This window comes from Lycium barbarum, chromosome 11 (genome assembly GCF_019175385.1).
Source record: "Lycium barbarum isolate Lr01 chromosome 11, ASM1917538v2, whole genome shotgun sequence".
NCBI classification, from domain to species: Eukaryota; Viridiplantae; Streptophyta; class Magnoliopsida; order Solanales; family Solanaceae; genus Lycium; species Lycium barbarum.
Window position 1 is genome coordinate 1427224 of NC_083347.1, and position 21595 is coordinate 1448818.

Below are 21595 nucleotides of genomic sequence, written 5' to 3' on the forward strand. Positions count from 1 at the left end.
ACAAGGAATGTAAAAAATAATGTGTAACAAACTTTTGTCCTATACAAGTGCAATTTGTAGGGTGTGATAGAGTGTATGTGAACTGTGGTGTATATTTGAACTGTGGGCTGCTGAGAGACTCAGTGGGCCTTTAAGATAAAAAAAAAAAAAAGAAACAACCCAGATGTTCTATTTTTGGCCCAAACGTGAATGAGAAAGGATCAGACTTAGTTTGTATGTGGTATTATCTGAAGTCCATTTTGCTGTGTTGTCTTCTTCGTTCAGTTCAACAGCAGACATTTTATCATCCCCCCTCAAGTTGGTGTCCGTTGATCGGATACCCAACTTGCTCAAGAAATGTTTATGGAGAGGACCAGCCAAAGCCTTGGTGAAAAGATCAGCTATTTGTGAGGAGGATGGTATGAAAGAAAGGGAAATAAGGCCACCAAGTAGCTTTTCACGAACGAAATGGCAGTCAAGCTCGATATGCTTGGTTCGTTCGTGAAAAACGGGATTCTTTGCTATGTGGATGGCGGATCTGTTATCACAATGAAGAGAAACTGGAAGAGAAGGAGAAACATCAAGATCTGAAAGAAGGCGAACCAGCCAAGAGATTTCTCCGACGAGTCGTCGCATAGATCGATACTCAGATTCAGCGGAAGAAAGAGAGACCACCGGTTGTTTCTTGGATTTCCAAGAAACCGGAGAATTGCCAAGGCTAATGTAATACCCACTGACGGAACGTCGAGAATCGGGACACGAGGCCCAATCGGCGTCACAAAAACCCAGAACTTGAAGCGATGGGTCAGTGTTCATAATGTTATACCCCATTTTAACCGGGTTAAATTAGAAGTACGACATATTGGTGATTCCTGTTTTTGTTTATTTGTTTTAAGGAGTCGCCACCTAATTATTTATGGTGAATTAGGACACCTAAAGTTTATTAAAGTTATGTTTAAAGTTAACTCTGTTTAAGGTCTGCGAAACTTAAGATTCTAGGTAAGGGTTCAGTTAGTCTAAAAGGAAGGTATTAGGCACCCTTTAAGACCCATTAACAATGGTTAACCGACCGGACTTATAATTAATTAGGCTAAGTGTAAATATGGTATTATGGGAAAAGAAAGTAGCTTTGTAAGTATGACTAAAGTTATAGATAGACATGTAAGAATGTTATTTAAAATAGAACTTGTAGGAAAATAATTATTTGTATAAAACAAGGTTTTAAATGCTATTTAAAAGTAAGACTTACAAAAGACTAATAGTTCAATATAGATTATGTAAGGATTGTTTCAACAAATATACGTTTGAAGCGTTGAAAAAGAGCTAAAGTGAAAGAGTTATCCGTTAAATTAGTTTACCTTTTTATTTCTCAAATGAGTTAGCATTAGTGTTAAATATGTAATGTTTTAAATTTCTAAGATAGTAAGAGCGAATCTTGATTCTTTTAACTCAAATATGTAGTCATGCTATTTAAAAATCAATTACTCCAAATAAATGTTATAGATACTATATAAGTAGTTTAGAATATAAATAGAAGTGAATGTAATTTTGTGGAATTAACTACCCATTATTAAACTAAACTCTTAATGTCTAGAATGTATCTAAATTACCTAAAAGATAAAATGTTAGTCATACAAGGTAAATAAGAAATACATAACAAAAGTAAGATAGAAGGAAAGAAGAGCAAATGGAACAGTCCATCTTCGGACTGCTGCTGCAGCCTATTTTGTTATTGGGCTTCGGCCCAGAAAGGCCCTTTTTTGTTGTTGTTATTGCTGTGGGCAGGCTGGACAAAATAAGAGAAGATCAAGTTGGGCTATGGGCCCAACGTCGAGATGCGAGGGAAGATGAGTCCGAGGGACTCGTACACGACAGTCATGCATAAAAACGAAAAGAAAAGGATTAGTACCTACTCGACGAATAAGATTAAACATGTAGAATATAAGTTCAAAACAAATCAGTAGAGTATGTGCATACTGTGTATATTTAGATATATCTCATGTATACACATTCATAAAGATGTATAGGCTGAAGTGTACCAGTCATGCACGTACATATTCATAATCGATACAAGTATACTTAGCATATGAAGATGAATAAATGCAGATATATAACATGCTTTACAAAACTATAGGCAGCCAACAAAGCACAATGTAAGTTGCGTAAGAGTGTAGAATATGAAAACAGATGGTGACAATAATGAGAAAATAGTCTTATTCGAGTTGGTGAGAATCCATGGTCCGAGAATAACAACAAGGATCACATGCATACAGGAAGAGGGAATAACAATAGGGATCACATGCATACAATAAGTCTTACGTGTTCAAATTATATAACGACAGCACTTAGATGAAAAGGAAGAACAAGGAAAACATCGCGTAAATAACGACATCCCAAACAGAGCTCACTGGAGAACTGGAGAACTGGAGACATACAGGAATAAACAAAATGGGCAGAAGGCTCTATACCAACAGACAATTAGAGGGAAACAAGCACAGATCCAAAATCGTATCCAAACAATCAAAGCAACGAGTAAAAAAACAGAGCAGTTTCAACTTCCAACATAAATGATTCATGCATATACCTGATATACTCTCATACATACATCTAATATATACATGATGTTTCCTATTCATGTAGTAAGCAACTGCCAGTTTTCATAGCCATCGATAGTACCTAAACCAGTACTTCAGTTTACTTGTTCACAGAAGCCAACAGGCAGAACGCAAGTCATTCTTTGCAATCGTGAATACAGGGGACAACAACCACCAGATCTTAGAGGAACACAACCTATTCTCATGCCTATGTAAGATTTAACCTCTTCTGCCAAATTAAGGGATCACCACAGAAGGCAAACAGAATAGCAGGCTGGGCATAATTCATGATGCAAGGCTCCTAAATGCGATCGAGAATGTGACAACTTACAAATTTCATGCTTTCGTATAAGCAAACTGACTACTAACAGCTCGAGATAAAAGGATGCAATACACCTAATCTAGGGATTACAGAGGGGAGATGTGTTTAAAGGCATTTGAGACTATATGCTTGATCTTATTCGACATCATAATGGAGGCTTGATTCATTGGAAATACAGCAAGAGTGTATCTGAGAATACATTTAGACTATGAAGTTGGAAGAAAGGATCATACTCTATTCTAAACTAACCAATCACAAATATCAAAAAGAAACATCTAATGACCTTAAGAAGTCACACGAACTATCATTTATTTCCTTGAACAGAAGGGTAAAGAGAAAGCGACGAATGAACATATCGCAATCTCTTGACTAACAAATGAAGGCTGGAAAGATTCAAATAAACAGCAAAGTAGAGATTAGAGAAAAATGTTTTGGAAATATGCTCATTTGTTCGTTTATAAATGGAAAAGTAAAGCATTTCTCATTTGATCGTGCGACAAAGTATAAAGAAAATAGCAAAGTAAAGCATATTAATCAAGAGCATTCCATCGTATCTCAAACTGAACCAAAACAAGATGAAGGCAAACAGTATATGATCGAAACAGACTCTGAACTGTATTGCACATCATTGATTGCAATCTTACCAGACACCACTAACTTAAAGTTCAGATTTGATAAACTCATGATTAATTGGTTTTGATCACTTAAGTCACATTTCAAACCAGAGAAGGTCACAACTTGACAAGACAATTCCAAGCACTGATACAATACAAATCTGTGTAATTACCAAGTTGCCGACCTAAAGCTAACTCGTAACTTAATCAAGAATACAAACGAATTTAAGTTCTACACGATTAATCTTCCGAGTGCACATAGGCTAGACGACAAACAGAATCAGGTAAGACAAGATTAAGTGAAAGTCAACTCATTCATGAACCTGTGATTGCTATTAATTGCCAGACTGGAAACTGATTTAACAGGAGCATGCATAATGTTATGCGGTTATTAAACAGAAATCAAACCCACTAAGACAACGAACATATTGGACGCACAGGCACTTATTAAACCACTCAAAGAAGGATTGTTTACCTTTTGTTGATGTAGTGAAATGGGGCGTGAAGCCGCGGATCTATACTCGAATACGACGAACGATTTCGAAAAGAGTCTTTCGAATCGAAAACTTCGGTAACAGCCGAAACAATTTATTCTTACGGAACAGAATGGACCTTTAACAAATACTGGATTTAGAGTAGTAGTGGAGATATCAAAATGTTCGAGAAAAACAGATAGAGTAATCGTGTAAAATTTAGGGGTAAGCCAACGAACCAAAATATTCCCCCAATCAGTGTTTTCCTCCCAAACACTGAATAATCCCCCAGAAACACTGAACGATTCTCTAAAGTTACTGAATCCCCTTTTTTCGATCTTTCTCTTTTTTTCAGTGGGTTTTTTGGTTCCAGATCCTTGTTTTTCCTCTTTTTTCTCGATCTTTTTTTTTTTTTTTTTTCTCTCCCCCCGTAACGATTCGACTTCCGACATATTTATAGGGTTTTGCTTGTGTGGGAGAGAGACGAAGCGTGGGGGACACGGGTGAGTGGAAGGCAGAGGTGAAGGTGGAGAAGAACGTGAGGCGTGGGGGGCGAGGCGAGTGGAGGTGGCAGGGAACGTATGGCGTGGGGGACAAAGGGAAGTGGAAGGTGGCAGAGAACGTATGGCGTGGGGGACAAAGGGAAGTGGAAGGTGGCAGAGGCGTGAGAGGTAAAGGAGGAGAGAAGGGAGAGGAGGAAGAGAGAGACGAGTGAGATGAGCGGCGGAAAGGGGAAAAGAAAGAGAGAGGTGAGGATTAGGTTTTAGAAAAAATTGGGCCAGTCGGGTCGGGTGATTATTTGGGCTGGACCGGGTATTGTGGTAGGGAAATAATATTGTATTTGTGTTTTGGGCCATTAATTTGGCTGAAAATTGTTGATACTTCCTCTTCTATTTAATTATTTCTTGGACTTCTAATTTAATAACTAGTACAACATATACTATTTAAAGACAATTAATAATTAATATGTAGAAAAATAAAGATTTTATAAACTGTTGTCTTGTAATTAATTTAACGATTCCAAACCCGAAAATGAAACGATGACGAACATTAAAAATTTGTGATAAAGTAATGCTCGTAATGTTGAAAAATAAAAGTAGTGAAAATAATAAAGTATTTAGCTCGTCAGTAAATTTAGACGCCTTAGTGAATAAAATTAAGTAAAGGCAGGACAAAATTGGGTGTCAACACATAAAAAGACCCAAACTTGGATCTTTTCGCAAGTATCGAAGAGTGTGAAAAACTGCTTGAAGGTGACCAGAACAAGGTCGTTGCATGTATTGGCTGAGAGATTGAACGGTGAAGGCAAGGTCAGGACGAGTATGTGTAAGGAAATTGAGCTGCCCCAGTAGACGCCGATACACAGTTGGATCTGGTAAAGGTTCACCGGAATCAATGGAGATTTTGACAGTGGGATCCATAGGAGTAGAAGCAAGGCGGGAAGGAAGATTTGGGTATTCCTTAAGCAAGTCCATGGAAAATTTTATCTGTGTCACGATCAGTCCATCTGGAAGAGGTACAATTTCCATACCTAAAAAATAACTTGCAATACCCAAATCTTTTATGCGAAACTCATCATTAAGAAAACACTTTAAATCACTAATTTCCTGTTGATTTTTGCCAGTGAGAAGAATGTCGTCAACGTATACTGCAAGTATAGTGACAGAATCTGGAGATGATTTGTGGAAAAGGGAGTAGTCGTTCAAAGAGGGACTGAAACCTCGTGTACCCAATGCTGATGACAACTTCGAATACCATTGGCGCGAAGCCTGATTGAGCCCATAAAGGGATTTGCGCAATCGGCAAACGTGTGATGGAGAAGGTGGAGAAAGTCCCGGCGGAAATCGCATATAGACTTCCTCGTCCAAGTCGCCATGTAAAAAGGCGTTATTCACATCGAGCTGGTAGAGAGGCCAAGATTTCTTTACAGCAACCGCAAGAATGCATCGTATGGTGGTCATCTTTACAACAGGTGAGTACGTCTCTGTATAATCAATACCTTCACGTTGTATGTCACCCTGCATAACTAGACGAGCTTTTAGCCTTTCCAAATCACCATTTGACTTAAGCTTCACCTTATAAACCCATTTGCAGGGCAAAGGTTTTTTTTTCTGGTGGAAGAATCACTTCATCCCAAGTAGAGTTGGAAACCAAAGCACTGAGCTCAGTGGCCATTGCAAGAGACCAACCAGGATCACAAGCAGCCTCTTGGTAAGTGCGGGGCTCTCTGATTTGTTCAATGGAATGCAAAAGTTGTTGATTTTGTGTGCTTAAGCAAGCAAAAGAAAAAGAATGTAGAGGAGGAATAGAAAAAATAGGAGAAATAACTGAAAGAGCAGTATCACATACAAAATCAGATAAGTGAGAAGGAAAAACAGACCTTCTGGTTGTTCTGCGCAGGCCTGCTTCTGCTGGCAACACATCCACATTAGGAATAGGTGTAGGCATGATATTAGGAGAAGAATTACATGGGCTAGGTAAAGACTGCGGTGATATACTTATTTGAGGGGAAGTACTGTGAGGTGTGGGAGAGGGAGGAGAAGATGTAAGATCAGAGTGTGGTGTAGATGAAAGACTTGTAGTAGGTGGAGGAATAGGAGAAAGACCAGACTCATCTATACTTCTAGGTCCAGTACCTACATCCATTTTGAAGGATCCTGGAAAAAGCTGAGACATAGGAACATCGTGTGCAAATGGGAAAATTGACTCATGAAATCTTACATCTCTACTCACTATGACCTGTTTGTTAATGAGATTAAGGACTTTGTATCCTTTTTTGCCAAAAGGATAACCCAAAAACACTCTAGGAATGGCCCTAAGACTCATCTTGTCTCTATTCGCAGATAGAGTTGATACAAAACAAAGACAACCAAATGTTTTCAAATGGGAATAGGAAGGTGCCTTTTGAAAGAGTTTTTCATAGGGTGTCATGTTGTGTAGCACTTTGGTAGGGAGTAAGTTTATAATGTGAGTAGCTGTGAGTAAAGCCTCCCCCAAATACCTCAGTTTCAAATGGGACTGGTACATAAGTGCCCTACATACTTCAAGAAGGTGTCTGTGCTTCCTCTCAGCCACCCCATTCTGTTGGGGGGTGGCCACACATGTGGTTTGATGGATAATACCTTGTGTAGAGAAAAAATCACTAGGCAAATGTCCAGAACCTAGTTCATATGCATTATCAGATCTTACCACCTTAACTTTCTTCCCAAACTGCCTTTCTACATATGCCAAGTAGGACTTAAGAACTGGAAAGGCATTGGACTTGCTAGACAGTAAATAGGTCCAAGTTGTTCTAGAAAAATCATCAACAATGGTCAGGAAGTACTTTTCTCCCTTATAGGTTTGAGTCTTGATAAAATGTCTGTTGTTGAACTGAACGAAAAAGACAAGAAGAAGACAACACAGCAAAATGGACTTCAGATAATACCACATACAAACTAAGTCTGATCCTTTCTCATTCACGTTTGGGCCAAAAATAGAACATCTGGGCTGTTTTTTTTTTTTTTTTTTATCTTAAAGGCCCACTGAGTCTCTCAGCAGCCCACAATTCAAATATACACCACAGTTCACATACACTCTATCACACCCTACAAATTGCACTTGTATAGGACAAAAGTTTGTTACACATTATTTTTTACATTCCTTGTAATATTGATAATTTACAGCATTAGTCCCTAGTTTAGCAATTATAAAATAGCATAGCTTGTACACAGTTTAGACAGAGAGAAATATTTTTACAAGAGGAATTCCTAAATTTGTCTCTTTTGCTCTTATTTTCTCTCAATTCTTCATGGTATCAAAGCAGGTCTGATCCAAATCTGTTTCTTTTCTTTTTTCATCATCTGGTTTTTTTTTTTTTTTTTCATCTTCTCTTCCAAATCAGCAGTATGTCAGGAAACTTTGGAACTACTGAACAGTCCAGTATAGGAATTGAAAAAACACCTTCTGATGTTGTTCCAATCAATCATCCTTATTATTTGAATGCATCGGATTCACCTGGAATGAATCTTTTGAATGTTAGCTTTAATGGCACTAGCTATGGAAATTGGAAGAGAGGAATACTCATTTCACTCTCTGCCAAAAACGAACTATGCTTTATAAATGATAAATCAGAAATTCCCAAAGAGGACTCACCTCTGTTTGATCAGTGGAGAAGATGCAATGACATGGTCATTGCATGGTTACTCAATTCCCTTAGCAAGGACATTGCTGAAAGCTTGATCTACTCTTTGACAGCCTCAGATCTGTGGAATGAGTTGGAGGAAAGGTATGGTCAGCCAGATGGATCCAAACTATTTCAACTTCAAAGGGATTTAAACAATATCACACAAGGCACAAGTGACATTGCAAGTTATTTTAATAAACTAAAAAAATTATGGGACCAATTGAGAGTTCTTAATATTTTTATGGTGTGTAGTTGTGATTGTAAGGGTGGTGCAAAAGAGCATAATCAAAAAATGAACGAGGCTATTAAGCTCATTCAATTCTTAATGGGTTTGAATGAGGCATACTCAGCTGTGAGAGCAAATATTTTGATGATGAAACCACTTCCATCTGTTGGTCAGGCCTATTCCATTTTACTAAACCAAGAATCACAAAGAGAGGTACATTCTGGGAATCTAGTGGGAACAGATTCCACTGCTTTTAGTGTGAACAAATGGAATGATAGGAGAAGCTTCAACACAAAGAAAGAATCTACACAAATATCCTATCCAGATTCTTCCCATCCTAGGAATTCCCAAAACACTAACCAAGGAAACAACTTATTTTGCACTTACTGCAAGAAAACAAACCACACCATCGGTAATTGCTACAGGTTAATAGGTTATCCAGAAGGATACAAATTTACAAACAAGCCAAAGAAGCCTATGGGAAATGCTAGGGTTAATGCAGTGAATGCAACAGAGGAAATTAGTGGAGATAATGTTCTCAGTTTTCAGAGAAGTAACACTGAAATTCCTGAAGGACAAGCCTCTAAAGTGAAAGGAATGAACAAACATTCTGCATTCAACATCAACAACTTCTCAAAAGAGCGGTGCCAGCAACTAATTGACATGTTCACTTCAGTACAAAATGGAACTGGTTCCCAAGAACAACACACTGTAAACATGGCTGGTATATCTAAATTTTTTGCAGCCTACACTTCTTCTATCAAAAGGTTTCAGACAAGCCCCTGGATAATTGATACTGGGGCTTCACACCACATGACTTTTGATAAATCCCTATTTCATTCTTTTAAATTACTCCCTCATCCTGTTTCTGTAACTTTGCCTAACTCTTATAAGGTAAATGTTCATTATACAGGAGACATTGTTTTGTCAGAACACATTACTCTAACTAATGTGTTCTATGTCCCTTCTTTTAAACACAACTTATTTTCTGTCAGTCAATTTATTGAAGAAACTGAGCTTGAAATTATTTTTTCTAAAAAGGGTTGTTTCATACAGGGCCATACAATTCAGAGGAAGCAGATTTTTGGTGAAGCTGTTGGAGGCCTGTTCCTGCTGAAAGGTCACACATCTACAACCATGTCTACATCCAGCCTCCTTCAACCTTTAGAGAACAAAGTTATTAATTCTAGTTCTTTTAGTTCTGTTTCTCCTATAGGTTCTAAGGTTCAATCAGTTTCTACTATACCCAGATGTTCTATTTTTGGCCCAAACTTGAATGAGAAAGGATCAGACTTAGTTTGTATGTGGTATTATCTGAAGTCCATTTTGCTGTGTTGTCTTCTTCTTGTCTTCTTCGTTCAGTTCAACAGCAGACATTTTATCAGACGGCTCATGTAAATTGTGTTTCTTTTGTTTTGTCATTGGCACATTCTTACGAGATAGGTCGAGTATAAACATGAAGGTCTGGCAGTCACCCAGGTGAAAAGACTCATCACATTTTGGACCATCTCCTTTTTTGTTGTTGTAACCAGGGTAATTTTCAGCCCTGAATTTTGCACATTCAATACAAATCAAGGAGTTTTCTTTTCCTAGTCCAACAAGATCCCAACGGTTGTATGTAGGAGTCGTTTTATGGGCAACATGAATTTGACCACCGACACGCAACATCTTTTTTGCACTCCAAAGGAAACTTCTCACAAGATTCCTGTGCATTCTGCATAAAAGAAAAAAACGCACGCAATACGTTGAGAAAATGCAATATCCAGTGCAAGAAAAGAACAATTAAGCAACTAACCTAGAGGACAAAAGTCATTACTTTCAGCAAACGGAATTTATTCTGTTCACAGTATGATCAAATTATTGGCCTAAATGAACCAAAAAAACTGCTCACAAAAGATGGACATAATTAAATCATTTTACAATCTTTGCTTGTCTTACATTGAAGAAAACAATTTTAAAATGATTCAATGAGAATGGATGAGGGGCTCGTGAGTATTTATGCTAAATATGAGTTCTTGGCGCAGAGTCTAGCCACAAATTTAAAAACCTAAACCCACCTCTATCCACCCTCAATCTTCTACTCCCTTTCTTTAAAAGGGTTGTATTTGTAACTCGACTACTTCACCAGGTACCTACTAGTATAAGCACGGGTGGAGCTAGCATGTCAGCTACGGGTTCGGTCGACCCACTAGCTTTGGCTCAAACACTGTATTTGTTTTGAAAATCCATTGAATATGAATAAATTATTAATTTTTGTTTTGATGACAAGGGAATCCGCAGCCGCTACCTTCGGGTGCATACAAGGTTTCCTGCACCTAGTAACTTAAAAAGATTAGAATCTAGCTCCATAAGATTCAAATCCTTGCTCCGGCTCTGAGTACAGTTACTAGTTAACTCTTTCCCCAGCGTTTTGTCTCTACTAGGATTTGAATCCTAAGGTGTGTTTGGTACGATGAAAAGTATTTTCTGGAAAAATTGGAAAACATTTTTTGGAAAATATTTTCCTCCATACCAAACACACCCCTAGTCTCCCATAGTTTTCATCCACTCCCTGGAGTTCAAATTCCACCTTCTACTCCTATACATGTTATTTTCCTCTAACACCAGAAAACAATTTGAAAAAGATATTTCTTAAATAGTTCAAATTTCCATGAAAAGTATGTTACATACAACACTACAAGCAGGGTTAAAATCACATAATAAAAATGTATCCAGAAAGATGAAAGTGGGAAACATACTGGATAAGATGTTTATTATCCTCACTGCGATGAAACCCTGCATGAGGAAAATTAAAAATTATCCGATCGAATTTCCGGTTACTTAGATCAGGATGATGTTGCATTTTAGTTACATTCACACCATGCAAGATACTTCCTCCCAAAGATTTCAACTTTTCTAAGTTTGATTCTCCATTCTTGTACATTTTGATCACAACATCTATTACAACCAGAACCAAAAAGGGTAAAAATTAAACAGCAAAAAATTACAACAACAACAACAACAAACATACTCAGTATAATTCTATAAGTGGCGTCTGGGGAGGGTAGCGTGTGCACATTTCAAAGCAGTTTGAAAGAGAAAAAAAAAAAAGAGAGAGAAGAAGCCATGACACAAAAAAAAAAAATAAAAAAAATCGATCAGTGTTTTAGTTTGACTTGACATAAAGTAAAGAAATAAAAAGCAGCTTTTGAATATCTTGTGATCATAATGTATTAAAAGGTCTTTTATATTTTGTCATTTAAAACTTACTAAATATAGAAAGATGCATTTTTTTTGTACAAACCAAAAAACAAAAGTAAGATACTAAATTAGGACAGAGGGAGTACTAAAGAAATCATGACAGAGCATTCTTGAACAATAAAAATTAAATTTTGCAAAAACCCCATCATAAATTAAGCAAAATATAAGCAGCGTAGAAAGAAAATAGAGTGAAAATGAGTACCATATGATCGAAGAGAGGAAGCAACAATGTTAGAAGCGTTGCCAAAAGAGTGAGCTAAACAGAGAGAAAAAGAGAAATCTCCTTCACCAACTAATAGTATTTGATGATATGAAGAATAATGTTGTATTCTTTTCTCTTCTTCATCTTCTTGATTGATCACTTTTAAGGGACTTTTTTCTGCCGGGTCCTTTTTCTGGGACTGTTTATGTGCCCAAAAACTTAAAAAGGAAATAAAATTTGAATTTCTTGAATAAAATTACGAATTTGACATCACCACATAACGATTTATATGAGCTTTCTTCTTGTAGCCTCCGGGGGGTAATACAGGAATTACAAGGTTTTTCATTTGTGCTAATCGGGGCCCTTAGTTTCTTTTGGAAGGAAAGCAAATAGGAGTTTTCAATTATTGTCTATTGAAGTATTGATGCAATTTATGAAACTCCCCAAGTCATAATCAAAACTAATTTATGTCCAATTGATAATAAAAGTTTGGAAAAATTTCAAGATTTCCCTCACATTTTACTTCGTTTCAGTAACATCCTCACGTTTGCAATATTAAGACTACCTCTCTTATTTTAATTTTTTTGTAACAATAATTTTATTTCATTTACTACTAATAAAAAATAATATATCTGAACCGATTTGCCCTCCTAAAATCATGCGCTTTTCCGCAAGCTTACTCTGCCAAAATCTGCATCGGTGCTTCATCTTCTCCGGCGAAATCCATTGTCCAGCAACACATCATGCGATACTGTGATGGGTTGTTGTATATCTCAACTTCTTTCCTTTTCCCCTTCTCTTCTCCCCTACAATAATCAAACAAAATTCAAGAAACCCCCATTTACCCTTTTCTATCATTTTTGCTTCTACATTTACATCCAAACAAGAACAACCACATGCAATATTCCTGAGTTGGGTCTGTAGAGACCATTATTCAGCTACTACTAAGGTGGTAGAGCTAAATCATACTAATCAATAATGGGTTGTTGTATATCTCAACTGGCAGCAAAAAATCACTAGCTACATACCAAGTCAAGAAAAGGGATGATGGAAAGCTTGTTGCTGTTTCAACTACTTCATCTATGCCTATTTATGGTGCTGCAGATGACCCAAATCTTAATGTGCTTTTGGTTGACACTAAAAGGGGAAACAAGATTGTAGCTTTTTACTTGAAAAATCCATATGCTAAGCTTACTGTTCTTTACTCTCATTGAATGAGTTCTCTGCCCTCAAAGAACAGGTACTATAATATTCCTTTATTTACTAGTTGTGCCAAGAAATAGCTTCAAATGTAGATTATGCAAATTGTGCTCCTTATCGAGTAATCGCAACTGAGAATTCACATTTTCTCTCGGATGCCAGCACTTTATGTTTATACAAAATTAGTGCCTTTTGATCTACTTTACCTGATTTAGAAAATAAAAGTGCATGATCTTAGGGAGGGCAAATCAGTCTAGATATATTATTATTTTATTAGTAATAAATAAAATAAAATAGTTGTTACAAAAAAATTAAAATAGAGGAGGTAGCCGTAATATTGCAAACATGAGGGAGGTCACTGAAACGAAGTGAAATGTGAGGGGAGGTCTCTGAAATTTTTCCTAAAAGTTTTGCACAATTAATATTGAAGCAGGACGGTAAATTCAAAATCAATCTTTATAAAAGTCTTTGCAGTAAATTATATATATATAAAAAAGTGTACAATTAGTTTAATAACCACTATTTAAAATATAATAAAAATTTATAGAATATCTAAATTTTAATTTCAAAATTAAATTTTAGATAAGGTGTCAAGTTACATGGGGTATTGTAGTTAGTCTGAAGTTAGAATCGGACAAGCCGACTTTTTTTTTTGGTAATTAAATGATTTTATTAATCACCAAGGGTATAATTACAAAACTACAGCAGATGCATCTCAAACATGTTGTCTCATTAGGAATCTCTCTAGTAAACTCTATACAAGTAATCTCAGCAACACATTTATCTATCTATGGAACTCTTCTAGGCCAGTAGCACCCTCTATTGGGGTCGATTTACCCAGAAGCTCCAGTATATCACCTGTATACAAACAAAAACCTATACTACTCTAGCTGAACTCAGTCAAAATGTTAACTTCTGCATCAGTTTACTGGTTCCAGCTTTAGCTCTTATGTTGTAGGTACAGGCTATAAGCCTTCCTATGGTGTCTATACTCCTACTTTGTTTCTCAAAGATACGTAAGTTTCTCTCAGTCCATATTCCATGAATGACTTCTGCACACACACCATTTTGAACATAGCTGCAGCTTGTGTTTTTCCCTTAGCATGGTGAAGCATCCATTGAAAATGTTGTCCCAAGGGGTAGCCTTGTGTGGCTGCCTTTGCATCCATAGTAACAATCGTCCCAAGCACCTTAAGTGAAAGCACATTCAGCAAACAAATGATTTTTGTTTTTTAGGCTTCATCTTGCACAATACACATGTTATATCCACTTGCATACCCCATTTAGCTAGCGTATCACCTTGTGCATTCTGTCATGGAAGTGAAACCACATAGTGAACACTGCCTTAGGCCTAGCCTCGTTTTCTAATAGAACACATTTCCAGGGGACTCTAGCATTTTGTCCCATCAGCTTGAGATAGATTTGTCTGATCAGGCTCTTAGAAGCCTGCCACACCAATTGACTTTGATCCACTACTGCTCTAGCCTCTATAATCTTGCTCAGCATCCAAGAGGATTGTTTTGGTATAGCCATAGTATCCAGTGGTTGCCTTTTTATGTAGAAAGCATGTACCTTCAAACCTAATATTTAAACATTTTTTTGTGCGGATTGCCCTTCAAACACACTAGTCTTTAATTTTTGCCCCTCAAATTGCTAGTCTTTAATTTTTATCCTCCGCTTAAAAAGTGGCTGAAAATATCTCGAGGTTCTGGGTTCGAACTCCTGCTCAGTCAAAAAAATAAATCGCAAGACAAGATTTTCACGAAACCTCTGCCTTAAGGCCTAACATTTACCCCAAAATTAGGCCTATTTGGGCAAAAGCTAGGCCTTAACGTAGAGGTTTGGCTTAAGGCCTAATTTGGGGCAGAAGTTTGCCTTAAAGCCTAGCTTTTGCCCAAATAGGCCTAATTTTGCTACGAAACTCTGCCTTGCGATTTTTTTTGATTTTTTTGACTGAGCCGGCATTTGAACCCAGAACCTTGGGGTTTTAGGCTAAGGTAAAAAATGAAAGATCAGCAATTTGAGGGGCATAGATTGAAGACCACCCCCGAATAAGTACAATCGTGCAAATTGTCCATATTTAAACTTCGAATAACAATTCAAACTTCAAACCTTTAATTTTGCCAGTTCACAAATTCAAACCTCCGGCTGAAGTTAAAAAACTTAAAGCCCAAAGATTTGAAGTTGGAATTAACCAAGCCTAAATTCAAACTTCAGGTCTAAAATTTGCCCTCATTTAGTTTGGAAGTTTTATATCGAATCTAATTTTTTGAAAATATCCATTGCAAATTACTCTCTTTGTTTCAATTTATCCGAACCTTTTCAAAGCATGAGTGACAAACTTTATAACTTTGACCGTAAATTTTGACATAGGGATAAGACATAATTGCGTCCGATTAATGTTCAGAGGAATCGTTCCCTGATTGAAAACTTGGAAACAAAACTGTGTAATTGAATTTCCCACAATGTTCCAATATTTCTGATAAAAAGAAGGATGAAATCAATCCGGGCCTTGTGACTTAAAAGGAAAAAAAACTGCTTTTGCCACCTTACTTGCTGTTAATGGTGCATCTACGTGGAAGAGATCTATTCGGGTAAAAATGTTAGATGCTGGTTCTAGATTATCCCACGAAGATGATGAATGCATAGTTGTAAACATTTGTTGAAAATAGTTAAAAATGTGCTCCAAAATTTGCTTGGGTTCATTGATCCATTGGTCCGCATCATTCTTAAAAAATAAAATAAAAAATCTTATTATGTCTCCTTCTATTAGTAGTCGTATGATGAAAAAATCTCGTGTTCGCATCCCTATCATTCAACCACATAACCCTAGACCGAAGCTTCCAATAATCTTCTTCCATCTTAAGTATATTATTGTACTCTAAGATCAAGGACTGCTCTAAATTTTGGAGGAAAGTGTGGTGTGGTGAATTTTGTATTCCATTCAGTCTAGCAAGGATGCGTTTCTTTTTCTGAAAAATATCTCCAAAAACACGATTCGTCCAAGTCAAAATTGAGCTGGTAAATATAGTGGTAGCTTTTTCAAAGTCTCTATTTTCCCAACTGAAGGCGACTACATTAATAAAACCTGGATGTCTACACCAAAGTGTCTCTAGCTTAAAAGACTTATGGTAAGGGGTCGTGGATTTTGGGATCAATTCCAGTAGTAATGGATTATGACCAGAAAGGTTCTAGGGAGATGAAAAATCGATGCATGAGGGAATAAATAAGCTAATCATTATTACAAAAGACCCTATCTAAGCTTTCCATTATTCGGCCTCTAGTTAGTTTCCTTTTATTGGATACTGTATATTTACCACCTTTGTACCCTAGATCTAACAGATGACATTTATTTATTTGCTCCCATAGGTATGAGACATGTTTCTTATTTGGTCTATTCCCGCCAAATTTTTCATCCCCAATAAACACATCATTAAAATCCCCACCTATCAACCATGGTCCTGCAAAATTTCTATTAAAGGATGCTAGATTTTCCCACATTGTATATCTATTGTTTTTATCAGTAGTAGCATATATAGATGTAAATAACCAAGTTTTATGTGTAGAAAATACCTCGATAATAGCACTGATTTCCTGCTCCCTACGCACAAAGCTGTGAACATTCACTAAGTCGTGATCCCAAAGAACTACCAAACCCCCAGATTGACCCGTAGCAGGAACTTCAATTGATTCAGTGAATCCAAACTCATTTAATAGTTCAACATGGTTTGTCATCCTAGTTTCCAATAATGTCACCAACTCACCATGCATGGTCTATGAGTATCCATCAGGTCTCTAAAACTAGAGACCTACCAAAGAACTACCAAACCCCCAGATTGACCCGTAGCAGGAACTTCAATTGATTCAGTGAATCCAAACTCATTTAATAGTTCAACAGGGTTTTTCATCCTAGTTTCCAATAATGTCACCAACTCACCATGCATGGTCTATGAGTATCCATCAGGTCTCTAAAACTAGCGCGAAAATTATCAATGTTCCGTCCCCTGATGATCCAAATAAGAAAATTAGTGGCTTGATTCATTGCTGGGGGTGGTGGTGGATGAATTCCATTCTCCATTATCCCACTTGGGGTTGGAGTATTATATGTTCCTGAGCTTGGGAACTAAGATCACGACCTTGTCCCCCACTGTGGGATCTTGTGGGGGACGCCTATCTAAAGTGTTGCTGATCAATTGGGTGGACACTCCAGGATCTACTTTTGATCCTGTATGTTGCTGAATATGAATATTTTGAGACCGTCCAGTGGAGAGGTTTCCTTATTGGTCTTCCATAGGGATGATAGGTCCCTCCAGTATTTGCATGGGTTTCTCTCATGGTAGGGGAATTTCTGGAGCGTTTGGGGTTGGAGGGGGAATTGGGTTCACTGGAGGAACAAGTGGTTGGTTGGTTTGAGGGGTTTTGTTGGCCGTAGGATCCCAAGGAATTAGGATAGGATTCATGTTTGTTAGTGCTGTAAGTGGGAAGAATGGCAAGTCTGTTGCCATGTTCTGGGTTTGTATGGGCAGAAGGTTCCAATTTCCCCTCATGGTTTCCACAAAGTTCGAGTTCATCGCAGGGGCTATGGGGTGGAGAATATTGTTGAGCCAAACATGGTTGAAGTAATTGCTCATTGCATATTTCAGACCCTCTGATATTAGTTGCGCTAGATAATGGGGGTTCTGCAGTACCATTATTATTTCCCTGCCCTCCACTATCATAGTAATATTGACTGCATGGCCTACTAGACCCAGCTCCAACCATGTGAGTGGTTGGTGCCGAAGGTGGAAGGGGTTGGACATAGTACACAGGTGGTTGTGGAAGGTGAGGGGGTAGTGGTGGTTGATTTGCCATTGGGTTTCTGAGTTGACGATGAACCTGTAATAGTCTGTATCGTCTCCTTGTTGAGATGAGAATTCTGGGCATGGTGAGAAGTATTTATGTTTGATGAGGACTTTTTAAGTGTTGGGGTGTTGGCATTAAGATTTGAAGAAGCAGAGGTAGTATCTAAAGTAATTATGGGCAAATCAGTTAGCATGTCTTTTGTATGGGGTAGCGTCTGATTTATAGTCATTGAGTGAGATGAGTGATGAGTGTTAATATGACCATCTAAGTTATCCCAATTATTGATGTTGGTCATTAGCAGTAATAAGGCTATCGCATTTGTTGGTCATATAAAGTGTATGTATATCCAAATTTCTATTGGGATTTGTTGGATTAATTACCGTATTATCTCCTGTAATAGATTCAGAGATATGCATGGCTTGCGAGGTGTCTGTTTCTAAGCCATCCATGTTGTTGGTATATGTGTCTAATTGGGGGCACAGCTTATTATCTAAAACCAATAGCTCATTATCAAGCGTAGAAAAAAGGTTAGAAAGTGGTAACTGATTTTCCACTGAAGTTTTAGCAGGAGTAACCGTAGTTGTTTTAGTTGAATGATACTCATTATTAGTAGGTGGTTTTTTATTTTTATACTTGAAGAATTGTGTATCTAAATACGTACCTGTGTTGGAATCAAATATTTTTGCAGTGATACCTGTCTCCTTGTCATTGGTTGTTTTTGAAGAGTAAGTCCTGGTAGAACTTTGCAGCGATTTTGAAGGAAAGTCAACTATCTTCCATTCCACTTTGTCTTGCTCTTAAGTTCTGCTTGATGTAAGCCATCTCCTTCAGTCCCAACCGAGTCTTTTTTTACCGAACATTGACTCGTAGGATGACCCAAAAAACCACGGTTAGTGCAAAGTAATTTCTCCCCTTCATACAAGATATGTTGTCGATGGGATCCAATATATATGAGACTTGATTGCTTTGTTCATCGGTAACTCAACACATAATCTTGCATATCTACCACGGAGGGTAGCAGGAGTACAAGCATCGATCCTCAATAATTTACTGATTTTGCCTCCAATTTTTTGTAAGATAATCGCATCATAAAACTCGGTGGGTAACTGGGGCAAAAGTACCCATACCGATGTATACTGTTGTTCTTAGAAAATCATTCATAATGACAGTGGATTCAAGAATTGGTTTCTTTTTGTCTAACTCCTATTTTTTTTAAAATGAAATTTATCACGAACCAATAATATACTCTTTTCTTTTTTCTCTCAAGCATGCAGCCAAAAATTCAGTATCATTTCTAGTAAAGTTCTAAAAGCTGAACTTTTACAGTATATCATGTGCAAGGTTTATTATCAACAAATGAATTAAAGAAGCCATTTAAAAAAAAAACAAAAAAAAGGAAAAGGGATGAACAGAATATAACAACCAAAATAAAAAAGTTAACATGTGGATGTGATGGCCATTTATCTTAGTAATCCAACTACCCATAAAATTTCTTATAGAAGGAGAATTTGAAGAAAAAAGAAGGCAACATTGATTTTTAAATATCCAATTACAATAAATTTTGAAGGCGATCCACGTTGATGTTGATGTTGAACCAAACCACAGTTTGTGAAGAATTCAAAGAGCAGAATAAGTTGATCCATTTTCTTATTTTATTTTATATTTCTTTATTTATTGTGTAGACATTTATATATTGATTTATATCCTTTGTTCAAGTAGTACAGTCTACTATTGTTTAAAATTGGATAAGAAAATAAATGACTTGTTGATTCCACAGGCTACTTCTACCTCACCTTGAAAAGGTGTCTGACTCTTATTTCATTGGCTTCTCAATCCTTCTTTTATTTAATTTTCCCATCCTTTTTTTTTTCTCCCCACAAGATTAAAGAGATTTTCTTATTATTATTTTTACTAGTTTTGTAATCAAATCCTAAGGTCCATTTGGCCATTTATGTAATAGACTAGTGCTGCTATAAATAGTGACATTTAGAGATATTTTCATTAGTTCGCTTTTGGATGAGGAAGGGTTTTACTCCTTTGGTGTGTGTTTTAGGGATTTGTCCCATGCATCTGTTAGGAACTTCTTTGGATTCATTGATTTATGCATTCCATGTATGAGTTCTTTCTTTTTTTCCTCGGTTTTTGTTTTGTTTTGTTTTGTTTTTTTTTTTTTTTTTTTTTTTGTGTGTGTAATTTTCTGATTCAGAAAATTAGTGCAATAAACGAGATAACAAGCAATTAGAAGGAATGATGGATAATTCTATAACTAAAATAGCAATTAATCATAGAATGAATCTAAGTAAGAAGAGGAAGAACTCATACATCGATTTACCTAATTATCCAGAAGCTAGCTAATGGGACATAATGAAAATGTCCCATAAGTGTCATTCTTTTTTGAAGAAGATGTGATTGGTATGGAGTAAGATATTTTGTAAAATATACGTTCTCTAGTGAAATTAGTTTTTAATGTTTAATTGCTTTAACTTGATGAAGCGGTACATGTTATCTTAAAGGAAAGTAAAATAGGAAAGTAAAATATTTACATTATATGATTATTAGAAAATCGCTAATTTCTAACGAATTCGTTGAAATTTGACTCGTTGGTGACATTTCCAACGAGTTCTTTATAAAGAATATGAATTACGTCGCGCGGTGAACACATATCATTTTCCTCTATAACTATCTTTAACTTTCGCTCCATATAACTTGTTTTGGATAAACTATTAGTACCAAAAAACTATCACAAAAACACGACCCACACACGACAATCGACATACCCTTTTGGCTTCTCCCATTCTACTATTATTATTAGTTTAAGTTAATTTCCTACTTTATTATGCAACGAACCACCAAAAAGTGATCTAGAAAATATTTTTCTACGATAAAACATTTTCCCATAAGATATTTTCCATGATAAACAATTTACATCACCCCTGAAGGCAGAAGCACACACTAAATGTCAGTATGTCACAATGAAAATAGCTATCTGCTTTTAACATCCAGCCTAGCTAGTTTTGGTTTGTGAAAGTTCCATCGTATTTCATCAGATTCCTGAATTAGGAAAAGGTACAAGGTAAAAACAAAAATCATTAAATCCTCTATTGGAGACATATGTAAATACATAGTTTTTAGATTGATTTGTTACAAAATAAAATCTACTTAAGAAGGGATATTTTGACTAATTAGCCTAGAATTAGTGGAAGGTACGTACTAACTAAGATGCTATGGAAGAAGTTCTCCTTCGTCAACTAACGCTGAGACCATATTAATGATTATCATAGGTCGAATAGAGGTGAAAGACTAAGTTGTGCACTCAAAATGCTTTTAAAGTTCAAATGGATTACTAACTTAAATGATAAAAATATCGAAAGGATTTAAAAATGCTCCTAACGAATTAAAAATGGTTTCAAATTGCCTTCCAATTCCACCGATTGAACCTTAATTGCTGGGGTCTTTAAAAAATAGATTTGCGCTTATGGGTTGGATTGTGAATGACTCGGGTCTAGTCACATGTGGACCAATAAAATAATAATTCCACATATTTAACTAAAAAGCTCATATATTCCTCACGTTAAAAGAGGAGCAATTTTAAACTTCAATTTAACAGTAAGGGCAATTAAGATCCAATAGGTGAAAAGAAAACAATTTTAAATCATTTCCAATACATTAGGGACATTTTTTGCAATATTGGTTTTTTATTACTCGTATAAGAAAATTTAGTCTTCGCATTATTTAATA

At 36.5% G+C, this 21595-nt stretch overlaps 2 protein-coding genes across 2 annotated transcripts; one reads left to right on the plus strand and one right to left on the minus strand.

The window, feature by feature from the left end:
- The first annotated feature begins 7869 nt into the window (after nt 1-7869).
- Nucleotides 7870-9596, plus strand: LOC132617449 (uncharacterized). The gene is made up of 3 exons (XM_060332450.1): nt 7870-8249; nt 8400-9479; nt 9590-9596. The coding sequence occupies exons 1-3, from the start codon at nt 7870-7872 to the stop codon at nt 9594-9596; spliced, it is 1467 nt and encodes a 488-aa protein (XP_060188433.1).
- Nucleotides 9597-9666: 70 nt separating this feature from the next.
- On the minus strand, nt 9667-11332 carry LOC132617453 (heavy metal-associated isoprenylated plant protein 41-like; the record flags this gene model as incomplete). Its single annotated transcript, XM_060332452.1, has 2 exons — nt 9667-10087; nt 11112-11332. Coding segments are annotated over 2 exons (642 nt in total), but the record flags the coding sequence as incomplete, so codon positions are not given.
- Nucleotides 11333-21595: the final 10263 nt, after the last annotated feature.

Excerpts from the sequence above, each read along its gene's own strand:
- LOC132617449 (XM_060332450.1), top strand. The coding sequence starts at position 7,870 with ATGTCAGGAAACTTTGGAACTACTGAACAGTCCAGTATAGGAATTGAA. Across the intron at positions 8,250-8,399 it reads TGGAATGAGTTGGAGGAAAG|TTGTGATTGTAAGGGTGGTG; the intron begins GTATGGTCAGCC and ends TATGGTGTGTAG.